At 40.1% G+C, this 20802-nt stretch overlaps 1 protein-coding gene and 1 non-coding gene across 2 annotated transcripts in view; one reads left to right on the forward strand and one right to left on the reverse strand.

The window, feature by feature from the left end:
- The window catches only part of Syne1 (spectrin repeat containing nuclear envelope protein 1), a 471763-nt gene that overhangs the window by 298591 nt on the left and 152370 nt on the right, over positions 1 to 20802 (reverse strand). Inside the window, exons 17-30 of the mRNA XM_028764327.1 lie at positions 19182 to 19346; positions 18583 to 18735; positions 16960 to 17103; positions 14350 to 14523; positions 11744 to 11902; positions 10699 to 10863; positions 9086 to 9220; positions 8755 to 8913; positions 8365 to 8573; positions 7646 to 7754; positions 6101 to 6265; positions 3767 to 3934; positions 2294 to 2458; positions 1066 to 1206 (exon numbers count right to left, since the gene is read on the reverse strand). Of these exons, the coding sequence (XP_028620160.1) occupies positions 1066 to 1206; positions 2294 to 2458; positions 3767 to 3934; positions 6101 to 6265; positions 7646 to 7754; positions 8365 to 8573; positions 8755 to 8913; positions 9086 to 9220; positions 10699 to 10863; positions 11744 to 11902; positions 14350 to 14523; positions 16960 to 17103; positions 18583 to 18735; positions 19182 to 19346 (2211 nt within the window). The remainder of the gene's footprint in view (positions 1 to 1065; positions 1207 to 2293; positions 2459 to 3766; positions 3935 to 6100; positions 6266 to 7645; positions 7755 to 8364; positions 8574 to 8754; positions 8914 to 9085; positions 9221 to 10698; positions 10864 to 11743; positions 11903 to 14349; positions 14524 to 16959; positions 17104 to 18582; positions 18736 to 19181; positions 19347 to 20802) is intronic.
- Positions 17429 to 17532, forward strand: LOC114618638. The gene has a single exon (XR_003710987.1). It is a non-coding gene; the product is annotated as a U6 spliceosomal RNA (small nuclear RNA).

Below are 20802 nucleotides of genomic sequence, written 5' to 3' on the forward strand. Positions count from 1 at the left end.
TATACCTATACCTATACCTATACCTATACCTATACCTATACCTATACCTATACCTATGCCTACTGTTTTGCCTGAGGTACTCACAGGAAACTGCAATGCAGAAGGCTTCAAAGAACAGGAAAGAGTCCGTAAAACAAAATTAAACAAAAATAGAGTGGTGTCTATCGCCAAGTCCAGAGAATATGATGCATGAACCACCATGAACCCATTAGGAAAGAACTGACTCTCACCAGGTAGAGCTATAGCTAAAACCAGGCTTTGCTCTTCCTTAGCCAAGCAACCTTTGGCCTCTCTGCACATTCATGTCCATGTCAGGCTCTGTCTGTTGTGAAATTTAACTTGACCTTGCCATGTGAACATATCGCATACCAGCACTCGGAAAAAGGCAACGTCCCTTTGCACAACCACCCAAGGGCTGTTGGGTAGAATACGGATGTAAGAACCATGTAGCGTGAGCAAGGGGGTCAAAGGAGGTCAGAAGTGCCGATTCCACATGCTGTGTGACAGTGTCTGTAAGAACATAGCAAGGCACTGAAAGCACTTTCTAACTGTCCCCAGCATCCCAGACTCTCATCCTTTCAATCTGATTCCCTTATCTGCTTAGACATTAGCTGTCCTGAGGTGCAGCTGTGGCTCTGTGGCCTTCTTAAGAACTCTCTGATGACTCAGCTCCATTTTACCAGGAGGGTAACATCTGAGGCTTCATTGTTGGCACCACTGGCCAGCTTTCCAAGTTAGTGTCCCTTTACCTCGTACTACAGTGTTGAAGCATCATGTCTTCCTCTTTCACACCTGAAGGTACTCCTCCTTCTTGGATCGTCTGTCTGTCCTCCACCTCTAAACTGCTTTTACCTGACTGAGCCCTGAATATCAGTACCTCCAGAGATCCAACGATTTATACACACCTCTGTCCAGGAACTGACACTTTCCCACTTTCATGAAAATCTTAGCTCTTGAGGTGTGAATCCTTCTTACACCCTTGTTCCACAGTGTACTGAAAAGAGCAGGCCGTCAATCAATAGTTGGAATTGATTAACTGTGTAATAATAATAATTAGTTACATACCTTTGTCTGCTCCAACTCTGACGACAGACTTTCCAAACTGCTGAAGCTCAGAAAGCGTTCGTGGCTGGAACCTGTCTGGAAAAGATATCTGACCACCGTCTCCTTGTTTGTCTCAAACCGCTCCCATTTCCTCAAGCTGACCTAAATTACAAATAAATAAACGACACATCACACCACATTACAAATGACCAGACTGAATCCTCATACACTGTGGCCTTCTTGTTCATTCACTCCCTAAGCCGATGACTGTAGCCCGTGTGACATCACACAACAACACCAATTAAAGACGACCCTCGTGTCTTCGATTCCATTTGCTTCCCACGTCTAGGTCTTCAGATGACCCCTGAGTTCCCCAGCAGATGTAAAGTCACGTGCTCCTACAGATGCAGTGATAACATGTAGCTAAGTAATCGGGGAAAAAGCTTGTCAATCATTGACAAGGAAGGGTGGGGAAATAAGAGGGAAGACTAGAGGCGAGCAAGGAGCAAAAAAACGCAAAATCACTTTTAGGGCAGTGTGTCAACAGTACCCCAGAGTACAGGGTGGCTTAGGTGTGGATGCTGGATTTCCTGGACATGAGAGGCAACATGAGCAAGTTCATGGATTCAGACAAATGTTCATCGCACCCTGACTCCATCATTGAACTGCCTGTGACGTGGGGACGAGTCACTAATATCTCATAAGCATTGCTGCGATTTGAAGGTGAAATGTTTCTCACTGGATCACATGTTTAACGCTTGGTCCACAGCTGATGGCACAGACTGGGAAGGTTGTGAAACTTCAGGGGGTGGAGCCCTGCTGGAGGAAGTGGAACACTAGGGGGCGGACCTTGAGGTTTGGTAGCCAGTCCCCATTTCTCTTCACTCTTCGTTTCCTGACTTCGTGGATGTGGATTCAACGTGACCAGGGAGCCCCTGTTTCTGCTTCCATGCCTCTCTCATCATGATGGAATGTATCCCTTTAAACAGAAGCCCGTCTACCCTTAAACAGTTTCTTGTCAGGTATTTGGTTACAGCAATGAGAAAAGCAACTGAGATACATGTCTGCATATGCTGTTTACAAGCACCACCTTCAGAAGCTTCTGCTATGGCTAAAAGCAATCCAGGTAAAGAAAGTACTTAAGAAAATGTCACCATCAGCAGCAGAGGTGAACGCAGGCTCTTGCTGGAGACAAGAAGTCAATACAGCCACAGCACCTCCGAGCCAGCTCCTGCTAGCCCAGCCCTACCTGGATGCGTCGCTCCTGCCTCTCCCTGCTCTGCTCAAGGCCCGTAAGGGTGTTCTCCAGCTTCCGCAGCTCTTCTTGACCTGGGCCTGCCTGCCCACTCTGCTGGGCTTGCTCCATCTGCTGCTGGAGGTCTCTCTTCTTCGCTGAGATCATCTTTGTCTTTTGCTGGAAGCAGTTGTTCAATAGATGAATATTAACTTACTTGGTTTTGTTTTTCTGTGCAGCCCTGGCTGGCCCTGAATTCTCTCTGTGGACCAGGGTGGCCTCAAATTCACACAGATTCATCTGCCTCTGCCTCCCAGATGCTGAGATTAAAGGCATGCACCAGCACCACCAGGCTTATAAACTTTATTCTCTTTGAAGCTCTGCAGGGCTATAAGCATGTTATCAGAGGTGTAGAGGGCAACACCTTACAAGGTGGAGGCTTGGACAGTTAAAACATTAATATCAGGAACTGTAATTTAGTCAAAGGTGGGTGTTACTTAAACATAGCTTATGTTCTGAATGGTCGAGATGTAAACAATTTGGCCTTAGTATTTTAATTGTGTGTGGCGTTGGAGAACATTGAACATACGCAACACTTCAAAAATATTTTGGTAAAATAATCGATTTGATGGTCCTAAAATAATTGTTTTCTGTCTATAAAAGGTCCTACACCATTTTATCATTTGTGATGTACAAATACAAATATTAAGAATTTTTCTTCCTGGGTATATATTTGAATAGTTAATATATATATATATATATATATATATATATATATATATATATGCAAGTATAGCATATGTAACTATACTTATATATAGGTAATATATTCCACCTGCACATATACTTTAATGTCTACCACCAGACTGTCAGAAAGCAACTAAATTAAAATGGTTTATTATTGGGGACTAGATTTATGTTCACTGAAGAGTTGGAGCTTAATGTTAAGGTCCTGTTTTCAATTTATCACCAAAAAAGAGGCTGATTATAAATATGCACATATACACATACAAATGTACATCCATACACACATATATATGCATTCATATATCCATATATATATATATATATTCGTACGCACATACATATACACATAACTATACATATATATTCATATATATATACATTCATATATACATACACATATACATAACACATATGTATATACATTCATCTATAGATATAAATCTGTACATACATGTATATATTTCCTTAGTTTTTAGTTCTAACCTTTTGCAAAGAGCAAACTCCTGAAATGTCTAGTGTTTCAAGTTACAATTTTTCAAACTAAACCATCTGGGAATTTGTCCTACAGGATAATCAGAAACATGTAATGTTTATCAGAGAGAGCAGAGCACAGAATTGCCAAGTGCTTTGAGCCACTGGACCAGTTCCTTCTCCTTTCACCTTTTCTCCATCCCCCAGCCTCAGAACCTATTCTTCATCTCTCATCCACATTGTGCATGTGGCAAACAAAGAGGTTTCTACCTGGTGGTGCAGGAGCAACTGCTGTGCCTCAAACAGATTTTCTGTGTCCAGGATTGTCTCGGCCTCTTCCTTGCTTTCTTGGGAGCCTGACATCAACCCCTCAAGAGAACTTTTCATGATTTCTTTGTACTGAACACATTCTCTGAAGCTGCTTAGCATCTTTTCAACCTAAATTGTTATAGAAGAAAAGAAGTAAATCATAAGCTATTTAGCAAAGTCTGTGGAATATTTTTAAATGGAGACGAGATGGGCAAATTAACATTGCAAGTGGCTAAGCGACACAGCGAGACGCTTCTTAGGACACATTGTGAAATGGCTTAAAGCTTTGATATATTCGTTTTTATTTGATGTGAATAAGTGTTTTGCCTGAATGTCTTTCAGCATCACACACATGCCTCGTGCCTGCAGAGGCCAGAAGAGGGCATTCGATTCCCTGGAGCTGGAGTTACAGATGGTTGTGTGCTGCCACAGGGGTGCTCAGAACCTAACTTAGCCCTCTGCAAAAGCAGCCAGTGGGCTTAACTGCCTCACCAGGATCCAGCTTTCAGGAATAGCTTCTCTAGTTAAGCTTAGTACTTCAGTTATATCACACATGCAAATTTTGCATCTGTGAGAGACCCTGAGTCTATTGTTTTAAACAGTTTCAAATATATGAAATATATGATATCTGTTTATCACACCATACATTGCAGCTCAAGAACTCATAACTTCACAATTTATGCCTTCAATGAAATTACTCCATTTGAGATGATGAGATATTACATATTTTAAATGTATACATAAACTATGTCTCACCAGCTAAAGCCAGATTCATATGTGTTTAATTTCTATGATTTTGCATAGTTTTGAATCTTATTTGATTGTAGTTTAATGGCACAGCCACTTGGAGGGACTGAAAGATTCATTTCATTGGACACTATTCTGCACCCTATTAAAAACCTATTCTAAAATTAAGAACAGAAACATGTACATGACTTGATAGCAAAAGTAGGATGATAAAGTTGTACCTATTTTATACTTCGTATCTTGGGTCCTTTGATTATATTCTCATAAATACTACCTGACTGTGATAATACCTCATACAAAATGTTGAGCCCATACTATTTAAAACCAATATCACGAAGAAATTTGTTGAAAATGTCCTTCAAAAACTACTTTACTAAACTGCCTTCCCTCTCACAAACTCTTGACCTTTAGATTTGTTCCATCTTGCCTTCTTGAGCTTCCTATTTACACAACAAGTACGTGGGAACAGCCCTAACAGACATAAAGTTTAAATACTTCATCCTATAATGGAATATAGCTCATTCCATTGGAATACATATTAAATTTAGAATGAGTTACTATTACTGGTTAGCAGCTTATGAAGACTTATCTGTCTCAATACACTTCCAAGTTCTTTACCTAAAGTACTGAATTTAGTCTCTGTGGCTCCCTTATTGGTGTGTTTTAAATTCTGCTTTAAAAGGAAGGAAATTGGGGCCTAGAGACATTGAATCAAAGATTTAAGATTAGCCGGGCAGTGGTGGCACACGCCTTTAATCCCAGCACTTGGGAGACAGAGGTAGGCAGATTTCTGAGTTCGAGGCCAGCCTGGTCTACAGAGTGAGTTCCAGGACAGCCAGGGCTATACAGAGAAACCCTGTCTTGAAAAACAAACGAAACACAAACAAACAAAAAGACTTAAGATCATATGGAAGATTATATATAAAGTTTTAGCTCCATTGCTGGGTTTCTCTTGACTCCTAAGCATATTTTTTCTTTTTTACTTTCTCTCTCTCTCTCTCTCTCTCTCTCTCTCTCTCTCTCTCCCTCTCCCTCTCCCTCTCCCTCTCCCTCTCCCTCTCCCTCTCTCTCTCTCTCTCTCTCTCTCTCTCTGTCTGTCTCTCTCTCTTTCTCTCTCCTTTCTCTTTCCAGATAGGATCTTACTATGTCACTTAGGCTGAACTTGTTATGTTCAGCCCACGTTATCCTAGAACTTCCTATCCTCCTGCCTCAGCTAGGATTACAGGCATGCATCATTATAGCAGACTTCTCAAATTCTTTCCCCTAAACTCTTAAAGATGTCCTTAAGTGATCGTGAAATAATGATGCTTTTGTTAATAACAGGAAACCATTTAGTTGACCATCTTGGACTTTAGGCATAGGTCTTTAACTTGAACTACCCAGCAATAGCATTTTCCTTAACTCAAGCATCCTGTCCATCTTTCCTAACAATCTTCACATAAGTAACTACGGTCTCTTTGTAAAACTATTTGCTAAGCTACAACCAAAACAAAGATGGCCCTTCAGCCTTCTTCCCCAGAACGCTGTTTAGCACTATAAATGACACACCTCTGACAGTAAAGCCACAAGAGCCTTGAAAGAGCTGGATAACTCTGCCAGCTCATCTCCACGCTTTTGGGCTTCGGTCTCTGAAGAAACGTCAGTCAAATGCTTAAGCTTGGATTTCAGCCAGCTGAGAGTCTCTCCTTTCTTGGTAATGTCACTTCTAATCTCCTGGAATGAAAGGGCACTTTTTAATAACAAAGAGTTATCAGGAATCATGACTTCCTCGTGGGAAAGAGCTCAATCCAAGAAGGTCTGTAAAGCGACTTCGTTAGTGTGAGCTAGCTCTTCTATCCCAATGGACAGACAAAAATAACATAGCTCTTCTACTCATGGTGAGAAAGTCCCAAAAGGAAAGGCTTCCCAATACCCGTACCTAATGTGTAAAGCAACACTGTCTGTACTTTTAAAAATCACCTTCAGAATTAGATTTGATGCTTATAAATATTTCCTTGTACATAGAAAACTTAAGTTAACATAAAACTAGCCAGCAAAGATGCACAAGGCGAGCTGACCTCTAGTTAGCAAGGCAGGATTGCTAGCCATTATGGTGCTGGGAAGATTCCAAAGCCCTACATCTCCAGGACTAGTGGTAGAACTCATAGTGCCTGGGTTGGCCACCTATACCAGTCATGGTTAGCCTAGGGCAGGGGAAAATTCATACCAGACAGGAAGCAACTGGCTTCAAAATTGATCTGTGCATTCTAAGACAAAAAAAAAAACACTAAAGCAGCAACAAACTAGGGTTGTTTTGTTTGTTTTTTTTTTTACATAAACCTATTTTTATGTATGTATTCAGTAATGTTAGTGAGTTCTCTACTAGTACCTTGGGCAGCAACATGATTTAATCAGAGAAAAAAAGGAAGCCGGTGGCAGAAAGACAAAGCTCTTTTAGAGTAGACGTGTGACTTTCAAGGATTAGAAATACTGAAGGAACATTGTACTCTAGTCTATGTATACCAGGTGAAGGCCTTGCTAAGAGAGAGGGCTGCTGTGTGTTAGTCACAGAATAAACGCAATATTCAAATCTAGAGCTCCGTTATTTTGGCTAGGTTTGTGGCCTCTAAAGCAACTGAACTGAAACAGTCCAGGCTGATGAGAACAGAATATGGGGCATTGGCCATGTCCTCCACGTCCTCAGTTGTCTAGATAGAACTGTGTGGCATAGAAACACACAGCATGTGTGTTCCCTGTGGCAATTCTTAAATCTGTTCTGTATTACACAATCTTGCTGCTGTTTCCATCTCCAGCGTTCCCCATGAGGTAAAGCTGTTTTAGAGGTATCACTAGGAGTGCTTAGATCACAAAGCTATCAACAGCTCCATAGATGGGAAAACATACTCTTCACCACATTAATATGAAGAGATGTTGTCTTTAAAGGAATAGAGGAACTATTTTTATAGAATAGGTGTATGTCTGTCACACACTCACATACGCACACACACATACACACACACAAACCAACTAACCAACCAACCAAACCAACCAGTTACAGTATGAACGTTTAGTTATTGGAAGTTTTCCTCTAGCAAGGACCAACTCAGAACTTACATCTACCACATGCTTGACCTCATCATGGTTGCTGGTGTCAATGGACTCATCCTTGATTTTCTTCAACCATGCCTCCTTTGCAGACACCCAAGAGGAGAACTCAGAAAACCTGAAACCACACGGGTATTTTATTATTAAAGGGGCAAAGCCTTGGGACAGTGAGATACATTTTCTATTTTGAATCCATGGAAGTAGAACAAATGACAACCACATGGATGGCCTTTTCTGGGAACTTCAACATGAAGCCCAAGGCAAGAGTGTCAATATCTAAAGTTAGTAACTTAAAGGGAGCTTAGCTGAGGGCAAAGATGCATCTCAGTGCACGAAAAGGAAGGAACCACTTGAGGTCTGGCTTCGTATGTCTCCCTAGAGTGACATTAACCAACAGAGGCTCACACCTTCCTATGAGTAAAGGATATGAGAAAACCAAAAATGGGATTATTTGACCTTAAGGACAGATGGGTTATTTTGAAATGAAATATAGACCCTGCTTTGAATGGAAACTGATTTTTTAATGTAGATAGATAGATAGATAGATAGATAGATAGATAGATAGATAGATTTTTTAAAAGTACATTTATACAAAAGCATGGTAAAGATTAATGCAATCTGATTTCCTTATTGCCTGAAACAAAATGTACACTGTTCCCTGTTTTATAATAATCTCGGATGGAAACAATTAAGATAGACTGCAGCCTTCTCTGGAGATGCCCCGGTACCTGCTCGAATAGTCCTTCCACTTGTCTGGGTCGTCCATGAGCATCATGTAAGTGCTGTCAATGGAAGCTTTGAGCTCTTTGAGAGTTGTGTGACAGGCTCCAGATGTGTCCCTTATTGGGTCCCGGACTGGGAGTTTCACACACAGTTCCTCTATGAGCTGTAACCTCTTGTCACAGAGATGGTGAGGACCCTTGTCACTGAAGAAAACCTAAGATATGATAAACAGTTTCACTCTCTTGGTGAGAAGCCTTGAAACATGTCTATATTCTCACAGAAAAACCAAAGGCAGATTGATAGAGAAAACGATCATAATGCAACCATGTTCCTCAGACAACCGTATCTTTAAATATCTCTATGTAGTTATGCACTTTATATGATGTGGCACATACTCTGTGTTCCTTTATGATCTTCTCGCTGCCTTCTTGAGGAGCCAGCTTGGTCTCTCGCTCCAGCTCGGCTCTGCACTCTTCCACAGCAGCTGAGAATCTGTCCTTCTCCACAGCGATTTTCAGATGGAGCAAATGATAAGGCGCTTCTCCCTGGAGATCCTGTTACCCACAGAAAGATCCAGAAAACAACAATGTGTCTTCTGACTATAGGTAGATGCTCTGTTGAGATGCCAAAATGTCCTAAACTGGTCCTCTTTCACTCCCAGCTCTCTGAACTACAGAACAGACTCTAGGATGCGGATTTTTCATGTTCCCATAATTCCACACTCACCTTCCACTGTTTGTGCAGCTTTCGAACAGCCTCCTGCAGGCCTTGCTGCTCCTGTTCTGGGAGGATGTCAGTTAGCTCATCACAGGCTTTTAGGAAAGCATTGAGGACCCTCTGGTCCAGCTGGCTGAAGAATTCCTATCATAGAGAAAGGAAGCACAGTCAAGATGTTGTGCAGAGTTATGACATCAGAAGACGTCTCAGTGAGCCTAGTAGTCGGCAGCTACCTTCATCAAAACCTTAGGCGACTTTATCTATCTTTGGGGAACAAGCTGTAACCATCCATGGTTATGAGTTAGAAGTCACCATGTCTGACAGTTTACTGTTACTCTCTACATTTGAAGAAGAAAAAAATACCTTCTTTGCAGTTCCTAAATTAATCTGAAAAGCCACCTTGATTCCAAGGTGATAGCAATATATGCATCCACTTTGGTAAAAAGAATAGTGGTACAGGATCTCCTTAACTCCCTTCCTTATCTGTAACATGTGTGAAGTCATGATGGTCATTACTAGTCATGCCACACTACCCAGGTGTGTATTCTATTACATGTGCTGCAGATGAGGCCGTGTCTCCATGGAGACAAATGTCAGGAGCATAAGCCTATGGATGGTCTGACTTGGAGCCAGGGCCTCAGGGGGGTATTAGATTTAGATGAAGTCACAAAGGTGGGACCTACATAAAATTACCGGCAAAGTCTCTTTCTGACCTATGACAACACGTAAGTGGTCATCTTTAAGCCAGAACAAGTCCTCATGGGAGCCCTTCCATCAGGGCAGGCTGAGCTCAGACTCCAGTCTTTCAGAACTGCAAGAAAATGGCCTCCTCCGCTCAAGGCCAGTTGGCTGCTATTTTCTTATAACAGCATGAGAAACAGAAGCAACAGATGTATACATGCATATAATCTCAACCAGCCTCAGCTGCACACACGTACGTGTGCACAGATTTTGAAACCAGAATGATTCAGAGCATAGAGGTCTAAAACATTCACAATTATAAAATGAGTTTGGATAGTTGCTTTGTCACCACAGACTATGGCAACTCTAAAATACAGTGTCCCCACTACGTGCACCACTCCTTGACAGTATGGGTTACATTCAAATATCTCTGAAATCTCAGGAACTATAATTGAAGTACATATTCTTAGCACACTGTTCAACACCCTATACCATTTATCCACAATCTAAACAAGGTGGAGAAGCATGAAGGTGGCCTCTCAGTCTTACTTAACTGTGTGTGACATGGCACCTACACTATGTTAAAATGTGCCATGGTGGTTTATGAAATGAGCATGAATTAGTCACCCAGCATAAGCTATTGACAAACATCTTTAGCTGTGTAAATCTTTCTGCGCTACATAATAGACTTACAGTCTGAGAGCCTAAATCATCCACATTCTCTGCTATCCCAGGAGCTCAAGAATGGTCTCAAATAACCCAGCAATGATGCTTCTCTTGCAAAATTTTTTTTTGCTGCTGTTTCTGGAGTCTGATGCCCTTAAAGTTCATGCCTTCCTGGGTCCCCAACTCTCCTACTTTAGGTCAGAATAGTCTTTTTATTTTCCTGAGATAGGTTGTCCATACACATGGGTCAGTTGTATTACACCAAGCAGACTCACCGTGTGTCTCCGAAGGAGTTCCTCAGGGTCCCCCTTCTCCTCTAGGCCCTCCTGAGCAACCCTGAGCACCTTCTCCAACTCTGCCCGAGACTCCTCAAATTTCTTCATCAAACGGCTGTTGGCTTCCACGTGCTTTTTCCAGTCTCCAGTTTTCTTGATCATATTCTTCATGTAAAAAATAGAATCATTTCTTCGTACCCTGGAATTCACTCCCAGAGCTTGGAGCACAAAGCTCAGAGTTTCATTCATAGAGTGAGGTAGGGGTTGCATGTTACCTAGACACACCATTCTGCGGACTCTAAAATGAAATCATCTCTGGGTGACTTTTAATAATACATCAGAAATGTTATGTAAATACTTGTATTGTTTAGAATATGTTGTATTAATAACTAATATGTTTATATATGTGTGTTATATATAATTATTATATTATGCATAATATTTATATAATATATTATATATAGCAATTGTGATATAATCACAATATAATTATAAGCATGTAATATATTCCATACAATATATTAAATATTTATATTGTTAAATATAATTTTATATTAATTACATTATATTTATTAAATATATAACATAACAATATAATTTATATAATAAATATAAATATATTATGCATTATGTGAATATAAATAACAATATATAAAATTATTATATATTATATATTATATATAACTGTATATAATAATTATATATAATCACAAATACATATTTGCATATTAATATAATTCAATGGAATATATAATTATATGTATAAAACATAATAGTAAACTGCTTTTTCAATATTGAGGCTTCATTTGGTCAGATAGTATTATGATATCACTACTAATTATTAATATTATTATTTGTTTGGAAAGGACTTTGGAGGGAAGGTATCTAAGGATAATTAACTGTTTTGAATATTCACGTTAGAAAGGAAGTAATAAAATGTTTGGTTTTTCAGGTACCAGCGAGGGAGGTGTTTGAGCCACAGGTGCTTTGTCCTCATTGTCTGTTTTCCAGGATGCAAATGCCTAAAGCAGAGAGAATAACTTACTTGGAATGCATGATGGACATCTGCTATCTGCTTCTGCAGTTTTGTGTGATCCCAGTGCTTTAACACCTGGCTCAAGGTCACGAGCTTTTGAACACTTTGGCTGCCCTTCTCGATGAGTGTTAAAGATTTTTTACAGTTCTCTTGACAAGCTAACAGTTCCTACAAGGGAAGGAAAGACACAATGGTATTAGTTACTGATGGAAGGGAGAGAGGGGGGGGGGGAGGGAAGGGGGGGGGGGGCAAAGAGCACTGGTATAAGAACAAGCATTTACAGTTCCTAGGCTTTTGATGAACAGCCAGTGAAATCAAAAGGACAGAGAAACAGTTCTTTTCAAAAGAACTTGATTTAAGCAATCATCGAAGTCAATGCTTTTTATACAAGGCATTTAAATGTCACGGGGAGGTTTTAGACTTTATGTTTCATGCACGTCTTAACATTAAGAAAATGGCAGAGCATAAAAAAGTGTCTCGCTTCTGCATTCCTCTAACTGGTTGATAGGCAGTCCTGCAGCTTTTCAAAAGAACAATTGAAGCTAATGTGGTTATTGGGTTTTAATTACACTAAGTAAATTTAACACAGCTTACACCCCCTTTAGTGAATCCAGTGACACAGATTTTCTACCACTTGTATAAGCTAGATTTGAATGAATACAGTTCTCAAGCTATCCACCTTCCTCTTGAGATATAATCAAAGCAGGAAGGAGAGGAGCAGACCTGGGAACTGCTTGCTCTCATACACCCTTCCAAATGGAATGTAGTGGTGATGGACATGGTCCTTCCTTCTGCCTCTCCACCTTGCATCCTACCAATCATGGCGGACACAGAATGGAAGCGTTCTAGTCCACTTGGAGATAGAAGATCATTTCTATCTTGAATGCATACTACTTGCATTTCTGCATTCTCTAATGTTTTGAAAAGAATATTCAAACTGTCCATTTGTATGCCATTTTGGTCACTTCAATGCAAATATTTAAAATAGGCCTTTTGTTTTTGACAAAACGGAATTATGGTATACCTTTTTCCCTTTGAAAAACTAGAAGTTCAAAAGGTAGAGATTGAAAATATTTTATACAATATTTCTTGTCAATAATACATGCCTTTAATGATGAAAAGAATATTTAACCATATTTCATTCTAATTTAGGAACATAGGGTATGTTATCATTCTTCAAAATGAAAGAATTTTCAACCAATGTCATGATGTCATTAGAATATGGTTTTCTAATAATGGTTGTGGGTATACTACCCATCATAATAATAATTTTATGAATTATTGACTATCAATTATTGGGTGTAATCACTGTTGGCTTAACATGATACAAGTAAAATGAGTAAAGATTTTGCTATTTGCCACATCAGACCTAAACTGTGACTTTCCTATAGCTCATTTCAGACACTCTGCTCATCGTTCTAGCTGAGGCTTGTCCCTTCCATAAATTTGTCTCAGTCACTCTAGTGGAGCAGAGTGGAGTGGAGGAGTGGCAAAGTTTTCCTACAGTTACCCCTTACCTGAAGGACAGTCCTGTTTACAACAAGCAGGTTAATTCACTGCACCATAGTGGTTAACCAGACTTATTTCCACAGTCAAAGAAAAGAGATCATATGACATACATTATAGTTATTTGGCTGAAATGGAGAATGATTTCCTAATTCATTTATACATTTTAAAAGCATATACACAAGGAATCAAGGCATAGGAAACATGTGCACTGTTAGAAGAAATGAACCATTTTATGAGCTAATGAGCTAATAGGTAAGGCCCAAAGACATATGTGCATAGTATCACCAAGTGAATTTCTACAAGAAAGTCAACAGAAAGATGGAAAACCTGAACACTTGATATTTTCTATTCTTCTAAAAGTACAAATGAAAAAAACTTAATTAAACTCTTTTGGAATTTTATTCATGAAATATGATGCATAGATTTGCTGGAGGAAATACAGGGTTAGCTAATTTAATAGGTAGAGGAACAACAGAGGCCCTGTGGGGAGCCCTTCTTCTTTTGAGACAGAACAGCAGGTTTGGCTCTTCTAGATGTATCACTTATTCTAGAGAACCATCATAGAAATTCAACACCCTGCAGCCAGTGTTCAGAACGCCCCATCTAAGTGTACGTGGAGACAATTAGAGATGACCTGAGAACCATCAGCTCATGTGGCCAGTTCAAAGATGCAAAGTCAGGTGCTCAAAACAAATTAGTTTTCCTAATTGTACTCTACACGGAACTTTTCTCCCAATGAGCAACACATATGAAAGCCTACATATGTCATTTTCAGACATACTTAGTTTTGATGACTCCACCTCTCCCCCAGGCTCCGCCTTCCCGAATCTCCCAGTGACCTTCTCAACCCAGAATTATAGAGCCTAGCTCAGCCTGATCCAAGTATCCAACCTGACTGCACCTTATAAATGGTTCAAGTCCCCATTTCTTACACTGAGTACAGAGCAGGTGTCTTCTCTGCAAAGGATATACACTTTGGTTTGAGTTACCAGTATCCTACTATACTGGGAGGATATACTAACTGAACTTCTATTACAGGAAAACATGCCCCAACCTTATTAAATACACTTTAAAATGAGGATATCTCTGAAAGGGATTTTTGTTACCTGGTGTTTTTGTTTAAAAAGAGTGCTGGATTGTGCTTCGTGCTCAAGAACTGATAGAATCTCGTTGAGTTTTCCAAGTGAGTCGTAGAAGGACGTGATTTGTATCTCCAGTTCTTCCAAAGGAACTGACACTTGCTGGGCCTCATGCAACAGTGAAGAGTAACATTCTTTGACCTTTGAAAGTCCAAAGAACAGAATAAATCCCATGAGAGGCTATTAAGTCGTCAAAGCACCAGTGCTGTGCTTAGTCCTAAAGAACTTGGTTCTAGTGAAATGGTCATTTGGTACTTAGATATCTCTGAAGATGGCTGTCTTTTATTTTTTATTTTGTGCTATGTGATGAAGCTTTGCTGTTAAAAAAGATAAAATAAAAAATACTGTATCACTGAGACAAATGAAGGGCTGCAGAATTTCCTCATGAAAATTCATCTAAGTTGTCCATCTGGATGGCACTTCCCCATGAAAATCATATAGAGCGACAAATGGCATCAGGTCCCTCTTTAAACACCACACTACTCACTTTCATTTTTGCAATGAAATTTGAGACAGTCACAAGTCATTACCACATTGTCTAGAGGATGTGACGCTTCTAGTTGGTGTTCGTGAGCTATGGACTATGCACATGGACTATGAGTCAAGGCGCACCTGGTAACCACTTCTTCTGAGATGCCCACTTTCCTTACGCTGACCAGCTCTAGGCTTTGCCTTCTCTGTCAATGTCCTACTCATCCCAAGAACATGCTATACACCAATTTATTCACAAAGATTCTCATATCAACTCCATCTAAACTGGCCAGTCTTCATCTGTCTTTGTTTTTAATATCCTTAATATTATCTTCTTGGTGAGGCCCTACATTCTTGGTACTCCAGAGTTCTTATAAGATCTCTGCCTTCCTGCCTGCCTTTGTGCTGAACTTTAGGACCTTATAATTGTTGAGGAAATCTTCTTCCTCCTTGTTATCTTAAGGTTCCATCCAAAATATTATTAATACTTTTGGAAAACCAAGAACCTTATCAATAAAATCAATGATGTGCTAGCGACATCAGCAATATTCCACAAACAATATTTGAACTGAACACTGCCTTTTGTTACACTGTGGCAGAGGTGCATATGCAGAAATACACCCATATTCTAGAATATACTGTTGAAAGGTGAGCACATCGACTGGAAGCTACCATCTCTCTTCCACAATGAGACTCTTGAACCATTCTCTTGAAGAAGCCCGAGAGAATTCACTGATATGTGGAACTCCTGTTTGATTGCTCTTTCCTGGGTTGGAGAGAAAGGCTGTCAGCATGGTGCTGCAGCATCCCAAGCAGCAGAAAGAGAGCATGGCTTAAGCCAGCCTGGGTAGACAAGCCTATCATTCCAACATGCAGGAAACAGGCGGAAGGATGGACGGAAGTGTGAGTCCATCTTCAGACCAGCCAGGGACACATAGGACTGTTGTGTTTCTAAGAATCGTAATAGTATCGATGATGACGATGACAACAACAGAGAGAGAGAGAGAGAGAGAGAGAGAGAGAGAGAGAGAGAGAGAGAGAGAGATCTAGCTTAGATGAGCTCAAGAAATCAACTTTCTCAAGCCATGGTCCCAAACTACTGCACCTGGACCAGCATGAGAGGAGCAAACCACAAAGCCACGGATTTACAGCCCAGCATGTTGTTGGAAAGTTGGAAACAGTGGCTTCTTTTACTGTACCTTCGTTTTAGCAAGTTTTGCTGGTACACACGAGTAAAATTGTTCAGTACCATTAAGTTAAAACTCCTTCCAACTAGAATGTCAGAATAAATTTAACTGAAATATTTGTAATGAATGCCAGGCTGACATTTTTGTCTTTTAAGCCTATTATTTGCCTATTTTTCACTCTTCTTTGCCTTTGTTCACTTTTTTTCCATTAATCTTTCAATACTAATTTCACCTTGTACGCCAGCTCTCCTCTCTTACTTCAAAGGCACTTCAGACTTCATCTACCCTCTGACTCCTCCTCATACAATACCGGGATTCCTGTGCTTATTCCTCACTCCCCTTATCTGCTGGAAGGTAATTACCTGGACTTAGTGGGGAATTGTGAAAGCAATGAAATCATCTTAAAACTCATGCTTATATAAAAGTTTCTAATGGAACACTCAAAGATCTTGATAAGTCTCTCGACAAGAGTAGCCATGTTAGTAAAAGGAAACATGAGTAAATAGACTAGATTTATATTACATAAATCTTAACAAAAATCTCAGTGCAATGGTATAGTCTTCTCTTCTTCCTCCTCTTCTTCTCCTTCCTCCTCCTCTTCCTCTGCTTTGCCCTACATCTGTCTCCATCTCTCATCTACATCCTCCGTTTTGTAACATTTAACAGCTCTCTCCTGAAAAACCCAGACTTTTCTACTGAAGCAGAGCTTAGAGCAGTCCTAAATTAGGAGAGCTGTCAAAAGGTATCAGTGTCCCATTTTGTTTCTCAAATACATAGCAAAGTTACTATATCAAGAACCTCAGGGTAGCTCAAAGGTGGACCAGTCAAGGATGTACCCATAGGTAACCATGGAGATAGAAATCACTCAAAGGCAGTATGGTTGCTCCACAGCATGTTGTAGCATGAAATATTTTCCCACCTTGGATAGCTGCTCTTTGAGCCTGGTCATGGTTGTAAGCATTTCGTTCGCTTCTTCTTGGGGACTTTCTTTGGCAATGAGATGTGCTTTCTTGGCAATCATCTTGTACTGAGCATCCATCACAGGCACTCTCTTCTCAATATCCTGTGTGAGTCATTGAAGCAGCTCAGTTAGTGCACTACACATCTCCTCTCTATTGCAGGGTACCCACAGAAGGCGGGACAAAGTTCTATCCTCACTACCAACTCCTTTAGGAAAGCCATTGCCTTTGTTCTTAACTGACATACAGGCATACATTAAATTTTCTTTTTAAAATGATCAAGTATTCTTAAGTCAGTGCCAAGATTATTTGATGTAATCGTTACACTTTCTAAAATATGTTAATGTAATATTGAAATATTCATACATATGATGCATGGAAATGCATGTAAATATTACGGGAGAAATCTTGACTTTAAGAATTAAACTGGTGCTTGCTTCAGCAGTACATATACTAACATTGAAATGATGCAGAGGTTAGCATGGCCCCTGTGCAAGGATGATATGCAAATTCATGAAGAGTTCCATATTTTTTATTCTTATGGAAGAATTAGGGGAAGGATTAAGGATCCAGAATGAAATAGGAACTCCACAAGAAGACCAATGGAGTCAACTAACCTGGACCCTTCGGGTTCTCAGAGACTGAACCATCAACCAAAGAGCATACATGGGCTGGATCTAGCCCCCCCCCCAGCCCCACCTCCACATTCAGTCCCACACTTTGTAGCAGATGTAAAGCTTGGTCTTCTGTGGAATATTCTCTAGCTGGGCTGCCTTGTCTAGCCTCAGTGAGAGAGGATGCATCTAGCCCTGCAGAGACTTGATGTACTAGGGTGGGGGAGTACACAGGGGGCTTCCACTCTCTTAGAGGATAAGGGGAGGGGGACAGCAATCAGGACGTAAATTGAATAAATAATAATGAAAAAGAATTAAACTGATATTTACTTTATAAAACACACATACACATTGTCACTGGAGAAAACTTAGAAACTTAGCATGATGGAAATTTTCATTTCTTATTGTCTGACATCACGGCAGCTAGCGTCGACAATTCACCATGGTTGCTAGTTTTTTTCTTATGTGTAACATTTTCTAAATTTTTAAACTTTTTACAAAAATTAAAAACACAACACTCTGATCTATTTTTTTTCCTTCAAGAAATTGTTCAAACTTCTCCTGTCAATAAATAACTCCATTATTTCCACTTTTGAAACCTGTAGGCTCTTAAAAAAATGTCAATGCCTAACTCATGCTTCAAATCCTTTATTGCTTAGGGTATTTATTTGGAAGTCCAGTCTAAAGGATGTTTGCTTGTTTGTTTTTGTTTTCCTAGTATTTTATAGTTTGTATGTAGGAAAAGAATTCCATGTTGAAAAATTATTTTGAAGTTACTTCATATTTTCAAAAGAAGTCCTACGAAAATTCAAGTTTATTTTCTGCACAAGTCAATAAATATGTAGACCTGTCAAAATGATCAAAACGATCTCTACGGTACAAAAAAAAAGTTTCCTGTAGACATGAGCAACCTGACCAGATTTATATTTACATTATGTGTTTCATTTCTTTGATCCAGAAAGTCCTTACCTCCAAGTCTTGAATTAATAACTTGACATTAATAAAAGAGATGTCTAAGGGCTCAGAGAGTTTCCTGTGGGCTTCGGTTGCAAAACCAGAGAGGGTGGTAGTGACGTCTGTGTATTCTTTCTTCATTCTGTCGAGCTCATCTGCCCTTGCATACTGAGGAGTGGGGTGAGAAGTATTTGAAAAGTCATTAAAGCTGTGATTCTGAAGCCCACAGCCTTTGCTGGGAGATAGCCTCGTATACGGTAAGAAAAATTCTAATTCCTGATTCTTATTTTAGATAAGTTTGAAATAAATCCAGTTACTTTGACAGAAAAAAATAAAAGGAACAAGCAAGCAGTAAGGAGCCAGGATTTGAAAGGCAGATCTCTTTCCCTATGCCAGCGCCATATGTCAACATAATCCTTACACCAAACGCTATGTTCTGTTCATGCACCTCCACCATAAACAGACAAGGTTGAATAATTAGCAATAAAACCCAGGCAGTTTTAAACACTTCTATATTCCACCCTAATAATCCCAGTAAAACTGGCTGTCAGTGAGCTGCTTCACATACTGGCGACACACGCATCGGAAGTTGAGTGTTGGTTTGAAAGACATACTTGCTTGACTTCCATAAACAGCTCCCTCCATCGACCGTTCAGCAAGAGCAGTTGCTGTTTAAGGTCGCGGGAAACAATCTCATCGCAAGTCTCAATCAGGAAGTTCCCGGCGTCGTTCATGGCTGTGTGCTGCTGAATCCAGTGAGGCAAATTTCGAAAAAAATCCTAAGAGAGGAAAGACATGCACTCCTAAGTCACACATCAAATACTAATAATGGATATAAGAAAGAAGCAAACCAAGGAGAAGGTCTGTTCACAAGTGTGTGGGAGCTTTAAGACAGATGTCAAATAGCTTCCAAAAACTCAGATTTTGGATAAGACTTCAAAATATGAGCTAGAAATGCCAGATGTCTTTGTTTTTCCATTTTTCTTTCATCATGTATACACATGCATGCACATGTGTATGTATATGCATGTTCATAGTTCCATAGCTGTACTTGTGTGCACACACATGTGCCTGTGGAGGCCAGAGGACAACATTGGACTTCTGGTGTTTCCCTCCAGGTACTGAGGATTCCATTATTTACCTTTTATTTTTCTGCTTTCTTTTGAACTAGGGTCTCTTGTTGGCCTGGAACTTGCCAAGTGCATTAGGCTGGCCAGCCAGTGAATCATAGGAAGCCATCTGTCTTTTGCCTCCTCAGCACAGAAATTGCAATCATGTGCTACTGCACTTACATATTTTTGCATGGATTCCAGGGACTCAAAGCAAGTTCTTACCAAGCACTTGACTTCCTAGGCTGTCTCCCAAGCCCATCTTTTTGTTTTTAACAATCAGGCTCCAGACTGCTGCCCAGGCTAGTCCTAAACTTGGAGGCTCAAGCAATCCTCCACCCTGAGTCAAATAAACAGCTGGGACTCCAGGCACAGGACAGTGTACCTGGCTGTTTGTTATCATATAAGAACATCTGTGGTGAATTTTGTTGAAAAGAAAAGAAAACAAGATGCCATCTTTTTATTTTCACTTTAAGTAAGAAGCAGCAGTCAATTATTCAAATGTCAGAGGCTTTTTCTTGTTGTTCAGACCCGTAAAAATGACTGCAAGCAGTCTACAGTTTGAATATATATGTAGACATATATGTATATTTATTATATTCAGATATCAAAGGAAATGTTTTCAGGTCAGGTACTGAGGTCAAGGATACTGAACACAGTAGCATCCTTTCTTATTTATGGAAAGCAGTACACTTGACAGTGAAATAGCTTCTATTCATTTCAGATTATGAAACGAGAAAGAAAATATCCCATGTGCAGTCACAAAAGGTAGATGCTGATGTGGAAGTCAGGAAGTGCATGCTGATAAGGGCCTGATATGGATGTCTCCTCAGAGGTCTTCAAGAGTCTGACATATTCAGAGGCAGATGCTCACAACTAGCCATTGAACTGATCATGAGGTTCTCAATGGAGGAGTTAGAGTGAGGACTGAAGGAGCTGAAAGGGTTTGTGGCACCATGAGGAGGGCAACAATACCAACCAACCACAGCTCCCAGGGTCCTAACCACCAGCCTGGGAGCACTTATGGAGGGATCCAGGGCTTCAGCTGAATATGTAAGAGTGGAGGGCCCTGCCGGGCACAGGTGGAAGATGAGATCCTTGACCTCATGAAGGCTGGATGCCCCAG

This window comes from Grammomys surdaster, unplaced genomic scaffold (genome assembly GCF_004785775.1).
Source record: "Grammomys surdaster isolate TR1022 unplaced genomic scaffold, NIH_TR_1.0 143, whole genome shotgun sequence".
NCBI classification, from domain to species: domain Eukaryota; kingdom Metazoa; phylum Chordata; class Mammalia; order Rodentia; family Muridae; genus Grammomys; species Grammomys surdaster.